This window comes from Oculina patagonica, chromosome 4, assembly GCF_052425735.1.
Source record: "Oculina patagonica isolate OP01 chromosome 4, crgOcupat, whole genome shotgun sequence".
Classification (NCBI taxonomy): Eukaryota; Metazoa; Cnidaria; class Anthozoa; order Scleractinia; family Oculinidae; genus Oculina; species Oculina patagonica.
In genome coordinates, this window is record NC_135761.1 from 28562959 (window position 1) to 28571318 (window position 8360).

The following is an 8360-nucleotide window of genomic DNA, read 5'->3' on the forward strand; positions in this document are numbered from 1 at the left end:
ACGTCGGCACCCCTACCGTTCACAGCGAGCGAAACCATCTTCGCGGGAATTCAAAGGCAATAATAGTGCGACTTTCACGTTTATTCTCCTTGTTGAACTTTAGCGTGCGAGAGAAATGGAAAAACCAAGAAAAATATGCGGGGGAAGAGTACAGAAATGAAGTAGCAACGGGAAGTTCGATTTGTTCTATGGATCTCCCGCCCACACATCGACCAACATTTCGCTTTTGTCTTCTTAGGTTTCGGCTTCGATATTGTCAACTTTTTTCACGACCCGCTCAATAAAGTCAATAACGAGAAACAAAGAGCGTTGAACCGAATAGCGATATCTAGAATGCGAGAGAAGGAAAATAGCATGTAAACAAAAAAGGCTAATGAGGTTCTCGTAATAAGAGCCCCGGGATGATGCTCTTTCGCGCAGAAACGTCGCCGGGATGTCAACGCTCTGAGGATTATGACACCTAACTTTGTTATTAACTTTTACCTTATTACATGCAATTTTCGCGACACCTTAATTTCGCGATTTTGAGGTGCGCATATTTCGCGGCACTTAAATTTCGCGATTTTGCGAAAATTTTGTATTTTGAATCACTCTAAATTCGCGTTTTTGAGTACAACACAATTTACATTTCCTTGGCAATATTATTTTACATTTGAATTAAATAAAACGACTTCATCAAGGGAACAATAACGTCAAAATTAACAAAAACGCAAGGGCGGGACTAATTTTCGGCAATAGCAACAGAGCAGTTCTCAGAATGTCTACAAGTAGGCCATGCTTGTATGTGCATGAGTTATTGTTCTTGAGTCAATTGACGACAACATCCATTTACATTGAAAATCTATCCTTCATTGGTATTAAAGGTTTTTTTTTTATTGTTGACATAATGTGAGTCACTTAAGTTTCGCGTCATGTTATTTTCGCGACACTTATTGTTCGCGTCACTTTAATTTCGCGATTTTTCTGGAATCGCGAAATTCGCGAAATTAACGTGTCGCGAAAATTTCATGTAATAAGGTATTTTAAAAACCTTTTTTTCGAAATAACTCGCGTGTGTTTTAAGATTTTACTTTTATTTTTTGGGAAATGTTAGATTTATAGTAAATCTTGAGTGTAGTCCAAAAAAAATTTCGACAAAAGTAGCCCTCTGAAGGTATTGTGTAACCTTAGTACACAGAGCAGGAGTTTCTCGGGCATCAACAAATATAAACCGTTCTCCCTAAACTGAACTCCTTTATATTTCTAGGGTTGTGTAATAACATACAACAGATATCTCAGTGTGCTGGCATTCATCTTCTGCGGTTTTTCAAAGGTGCGTTTGCATCTCGCTCGGCTGAAATAACATCTGAGCTAATTTGTCTTATATTACTTTGCTAATCAGAATGTTACATGTTAGTTGGTTGGCATTGCGTTTATCCACTTTTTAACTTGGAAGCTTCTGCCTGTTAAATCTGCTGGAAAAAATCCCTGCATCAGGGATGCTTTAGAGAGATCGACATATTTACGAAACATTTTAATAACCAATTCTTGTTAATGGTGCAGGCGGAGTTGTGTCAAGTTGTGACTACATAAGTTCGCCGTCGAAATTTAAGAAACCGAGAGATTCGCCGAAGTTGTCATAATTCTCTCCTTTACTGTCGCCATAGTCGCTATTTCAACACAAAGTCTTGTGGTTCGTCACAATTTTATTTCTTCTATATCTACGTCGCTGTTAAAATGCTGCGTCGCTTCTCGAAATTTATTCTAACAGGGCCTCTGAAAAGAAACAAACAGTTTCAACTGCGCATGCAACCGGTATTTTCTCCAGGTAGGGAAAAATCAACTAACTGCGGTTTCCTGACTAGTGAAACGAGAACATCAGAATCCCACCCTAGAAGAAAAAACAACTGAGTACGACTCGGGCAGTGACTGAGCTCGAGGGTGAAGGGTTTGTAGAAGAGGACAGTGGTTTGGCCATCAGTAAGCTACTTAAGCTGTCGACTTTCTAGTCGGGATAACATCTCTATTTAGCTGTCCTTTACGGTTTAACAGTCGATTTGTTTTACAAAACCTATGCCTGAAGTACTAAGGTGAAAAGTGGCGTTCACAGCCGTAGCTCAAAAATACGGTTTCCATGCTATGAAGCGACTTGGAGCCCTTCACACAGTTGGTCTTGCCTTAGCTTAGGAGACGTTATTTGGATTTCAATAGCTACTAAGCTCAGGAATTATCGTAAGCTTCCCTTTTGCGTATAACGGACGGAGGAAACTTATCCTTATAGGCTTCATGGGATAAAGTCGATGAATTGAGACGTTCGGGATGAAAACTCTCAGATAGGCGGGATGGCGGGATAAGGGCCAAATAGGGTGACGGAATACAGGATTGCAAACACCTATTTTGGACCCCATTTATTCGTCTGTATTAAAACTGATTAAAAAAGAAGACCTTTGAGATCTCTTGACAACGCTACATCTTTAAGCTTGAGAATTTTCCGATGTAAAAAGATCGTTTATTCTTAGTTCATTTCTTAATAAGGGCCTTATGGTCCGACTAGAACTGCTATACATGAAAAACCACTAAAACGCTTTGATGTAACAGTAGGCCAAATGCTTTTCAAATCTGTCAAAGTAGATAAAAGCACTTGCATTCTTAGTTCACTAGGAAATTTTCAAATGCGGTATAGGTGTCAGTCATTAATGACATAGCCTGCAAGCGTACCAGAAATGCGACCCAAAATAAATAGGTTGTCGAATTTTCGACTTGCTTATTAACGGTTGTCAAACTTTGACTCCGGTTAGCCTGAATAGCACTCCGATTAGCCTGTTTACGGTCCATAATGTTAATGGTAATACGATCTATACTTGTCGCGTGTCACTTGCGAATAAACTTGAGGTTTTGACAGGTAAAAGCTGTGCCTGGCCGGTCTCTCTCAACGGGAATTTTAGCTTCAAATGAAAGAAACATTTTTGAAGTTTTTGGCGAAATATGGTTCCACAATTCTACGCAAAATTGTCTTGTTTAATCAGATTCGTTTTATTACGTTCTGGTAATTAATTTTATAACGCGCAATGCGTTGTCTCAAACGTCACGTTGAATCAATATTCTCTTTACCTTTTCCAGCCATATTGGCGGGAAACTGAGCCGAGTCTGGGAATAAACTTGTTACTCGCGCTCGTCAATTAAATTCGACACAAATGCCACGTTTAAACCAGGCCTTAGTTGAACATGTTGAATTACGTTCGACTGAAAAACTACTAAAACCTGAGCTCTTATGTTATTACTCTTTCAATGTTTTCTGCAAGTGTTGTGGGATAAATTAAAGTCGAAAAACGGGGAATGGAGAATAGGATGTTTCCGTATTGGGAAATTGAAATGGTAAAACTGAAATTGGGAAATTAAAAAAAAATAGAAATAAAAATAATTAAAAATTCCCAGTTGTAAATCAAAAATGAAACTATTTCGTTTTCGTGGGATGAGAATTACGCATAATTTTGAAGCATTATAGACAGGAACAATTAAAACAATCCTTTTGATCGCAGGAGGTCGAAGAATGAAACTGGTTATTGAAGTAAGACAGAAAACGGCGTAATAGCGTAGCGAAAATTGGCGTCAGAAGATGATGGGTTTTTTGTTCTTATTAATTTTTTTGCTATGAAAGAAATTAAATTCCCATTTTGCTGTTCAGCAGACATCGGTACCCAAATCTATTTTATCCGGCTTTATTTCCCACCAGGAGCCAAAATCGGGAACGAAGACCGTAAGCACTTGCCATTTCAGTAATGGGGGTTGTCCCTATGATAAGGGGACGGACCATTATTTTTCTGGAGGGGGGCGGGATGAAAAATGTTGAAAACAATAGGGCCCAAATGTGTCCGTGTGTTCTGCTGGTAATAATAATAATAATAATAATAATAATAATAATAATAATAATAATAATAATAATAATAATAATAAACCCGATATAGTGATTGAAGACCACAAAACGAAAACCTGTAAATTTATTGACGTGGCAGTACCATCAGACAGAAACACATCCGTGAAAGTCGCTGAAAAACTATCCAAATATAAGGACTTGGAAATCGAAACAAGCCGAATGTGGGGCACGAGAACGGAAACGATACCAGTTATCATTGGAGCACTTGCAGCTATCAAAAAGGGACTAGAGAGTTATATTGGAAGAATCCCCGGCCAAATAAGCATCAGTCAACTACAAAAGATAACCTTTTAAGCAAATAAAAGATCATCGCAGTAATGTACTCAACTTAACCAGTTGAGAAAAGCAAGCCTGAAATAAATTCAGGCTTGAACGGGATAACCTTGCTGGGTACAGCGCATATTTTGAGGAGGGTGTTGTCAAGGTTAAAACTGGCTACCCTTTAGTGCCCCAGGACCATGGTTTGGTCTCGGCCCTAAGGACTTTAAGCAAACATTACGTTGGAACATAATAATAATAATAATAATAATAATAATAATAATATAATAATAATAATAATAATAATAATCTTGAGAACAGCAGACACGTAAAGATTATAAGAAAAACGACAATTTTTTTAAGTTTGAAAGACATGTTTCGACAGAGCATCTGTCATCTTCAGTTGAATGGTTTACAAAGCACAGAGAGTTGAATAATAAGTAGACAAAATACGCTAATTAAGACAAAAAAATGAAAAAAAGAAAAATTGTTTTAAGAGCCAGGTATCCTTTCTGTAACACTTTATATCGACGAGATTGTTTAAAAAGCAAATCAAGGCAACCGTTGCTTCCCTCATCAATTTGAATAGCAACTAGTTGAATAGACGAAATTCTGTACGAAAAACGTGAATCACTTTAAAAAATTGGACCCGGCAGTTCCACAGTCGTCAAAATTTACATAACGACTTAGATGTTCATTATCTCTACACAATCCTCGAGCGTCAGAATTTACATAACAACCAGTTCAACAGACCCTCTGGTCTCGAAATTCTCGAAGCGTATACCGTAAAATTCCGGTTATAAGCCCCTCCACTTATAAGCTTCCCCCGGTTATAGGCCCAACTACCTGGAAACAAAAAACACATCCAATTATAAGCCCCACGGATATAAGCCCCCCCCCCCCCCCTCTTCCGGATGACAATACTGAACAGGGCTAAATGTTTCTTTATTATGCGTTTTTAACTTAAAAACGTATTTCGATCAACACACCCGTGGCCCGTTTCGGAACGTTTTTTTTATTCCGCCCATAAGCCCGCCCGGATATAAGCCCCTCCACTTATAAGCCCACCAAAAAACCCTTATGAAGTTGTATAAGCCCAGGGCTTATAACCGGAATTTTACGGTATGTATGTTTATTTCCGGTTCGTTAAAATTGCCAAGCAAAAAAAAGAAATAAAATTGTGGGCATTCGCTGTTTCAGCAAATTGAAAAAGAGAGCAAAAAGTACATCGATGCAAGTTTCATCGATGTACTTTTTGCTCCCCTTGGTCCGTGTTTTTAAAAAGCAAGTTAAAGCAACCGTTGCTTCCCTCAACCGTTGAAGCATAGTTTGAACTAGGAGCAGTGAGCTATTTTAGAAAACTTTGAATAGAATACTACAAATAATTTATTCTAACTATAAATTTATCAAGGCTGTACAAAATTAATTAAAAGCTATTAACTGAGAAACCAAACCAAGTCTCTTCTGTCTTTCTTTCTTTGTTTAATTACTTGGAATCACGTAAAAACTGAAAATATAATTATAGCGAAACCTTCCCTAATTGAAAATACAATTCTTTACGTACACTTACATAATCCATCGTGTATCACATCCTAACACGAAACTATGCTATTCGGATCACACAAGAAAGACTTGATTCAATATTACTTATAAATTTTAAATAGGCGTAATCATACCTCTTTCTCCGATTCTGTCCTTGAATAAATAGGATAAAGGCTCACTCTCTCTTACTCGACGCGACGGGATAAACTAATTGTTTCATAATTCGAACTGCTCTTAAATCACAAGACGGAAATTACATAACAACTTGCTAATCATTAACAGTGCTATCGGTAACTTAAGGAAAAGAATATCATTGGCTAATTCCGTAAATACTTTTCTGATGCGAAGCCAAAGACCTGTAAAATCAACCCTTGGTTGCTATCATTTTGTAAATTACAGAAGCTCTAAAGACACCTAAAGACCATCTATGAGCTCATACCTAATTCGTTTTCCCTTACAAATCTCGTGTTTTTTTGTTTAACAATAGTGTTGAAGATACTACGTATTTTTTTTTCCTTTTTCAATTTACCCCGTACATTGAAGTCGTGCTGTCGTCTGTAATTGCCTCCGGGGGGAGGGGCACTCCCATATTTGACCTATATAGGTACGTGCCACTGTGAAGGGTATAGTTTTTAAGTTGTTTAGTCTGGGATAGGGTTTAGAAAAAGGATAGGTTTTTGTTCTAAACAGCCATTGATCAGTAGTATGTGAATAGAGAACGTTATGCGAATATTAATTTTATGTTTACCTTTCGAATCACTTTTGCGGGAATGTAGGAGTCGCTACTTATTTGTAATTACAAAATAATCCGAAATTCACACACATTTCTGATTTCATATCTAAATAGAGATTTTTCCAATTAGATATCCTCTCTTACAGATTTCCTCTCGTCTCGCCCATTTTAACGATTCCTCTTTTAGCTACCTTATAGTAAGGCACATTACTTTAGAGATTGAAATTGTAGCGCAAAGCTCGGAACTAGTCCAAATAAAAGCGAGACACACTTACTTTAGCATCATTTTAATCTGTCACAGATTATTGGCAGACACATACTGTAAATGTGGCCCTTAAAAAGAGAATAACCCACCAATTGTATTACTCAGAGTTTGCTTTTTTGTCTTGTTTTGTTTACACAGGCCATAGGAAGCCCACAGATTTTAAAATGGCGATCTTGAAGCGACGGACTAGGAAACTCCGGTATTTCATCGTCATTTTGACGATTATTGTATGCTTGCAGTTGGGTTTCTACGTTGTGACGCATTTATTCTATGTATCAAGTTCAAGTCCGGTCTACAAAGGATTTGGAAGCGAACATGAGCTGGAAAACACAACGGCACAAACAACAACAACAACAACACCAGCTACAACAACAACAACAACAACAGCTGCAACACTAGCTACAACAACAGTGCAACAACTGAGCAATACTAAGGGCAACCAAACGTCAAATTGGAAACCTTTAAAAACAACTCTAATCACTAACAGAACTTGTTCACAATACTATAGTCTTCTTATCCTTGTCTCATCTGCCCCGGCCAATTTGCAGAGAAGGAATTACATTCGCAAAACTTGGGCCTTCGAAAGGGCCTTTAAACCGCGATGGGCAACTGTTTTTCTTGTCGCTCAAACGCGAAATCAAGACGAATCGAATTCACTGTTAAAGGAGGATGAACGTTATGGAGACCTCGTGCGAGGTGACTTCTTCGAACATTACTGGAATCAAACCTACAAGATACAAATGGGCTTCGATTGGGCATCCAAGTATTGCAAGTTTTCGTTTCTATTAAAGACTGACGACGATGTGTTTGTGAACTCTGAAAAACTTCTTTCTTTCTTGAGTGAACCCACCACACCAAAGAAAGCTCTTTACATGGGCAATCATTATACAAACGCTGAGGTGTTCAGGGGTGGTAAATGGAAAGTATCTAAAGAAGAATATAGCGGTGAGAGGTATCCAGATTTCTGTCCCGGTTTTGGATATGTTTTATTGTACGATTCTGTAATTTCGCTAGTCAAAACTTTTTCCCTTTTGCCATACTTTAGATTGGACGATGTCTACGTCGGCATGCTAGCGAACAGAACTGGAATTAAACCTTTACACAATGTGGGTTTTGAATTGGATCCACCAAGGCCATCAGAGCAATGCATTCCAAAGGAGAACACTATAGTAAGGCACGGATTCTTTGAACGGGATGGAACTCACGGAGATTGCCTAGTTAAGATTTTTAACCTAGCCACTAAGATGTTTAAATAACCACGAAATCGTGTCTTGTTTGGTTGTTAAAACAAAACGTAAGTCATGTCCCTCTTTGGCGATGCTCCCTTAAACCACCATAATTGATTGTCAGAGGTTGTGACGAATTTTTAAAAAGGGTCTAGATGGGGTCTAGATTATTCGTATGATTCTTACAAACAATTCTTCTTCTTTCAACAATCAACACTACAGTCAAATAAACGGCACAGCAATGGGAACTAAAATGGCACCGTAAAACGCCAATCTCATCTTGCGTTAATTCGAGAAGAAAACCCTAGCGACCGATCCCTACTCTGAAATCTAGCAGCCGCTCCCTAATCTCCCCTTATTTTGTGGCGCAACATTGACGACATTTTTCTTCTCTGGAACAATGGCGAACAAAAACTGGTCGAG

The 8360-nt window shown here is 38.2% G+C and overlaps 1 protein-coding gene across 1 annotated transcript; it reads left to right on the forward strand.

Moving 5' to 3' along the window:
* The first annotated feature begins 6767 nt into the window (after positions 1-6767).
* LOC144648286 (beta-1,3-galactosyltransferase 5-like) lies at positions 6768-7967 on the forward strand. The gene has a single exon (XM_078507898.1). The coding sequence runs from the start codon at positions 6876-6878 to the stop codon at positions 7965-7967; it is 1092 nt and encodes a 363-aa protein (XP_078364024.1). The 5' UTR covers positions 6768-6875.
* Positions 7968-8360: the final 393 nt, after the last annotated feature.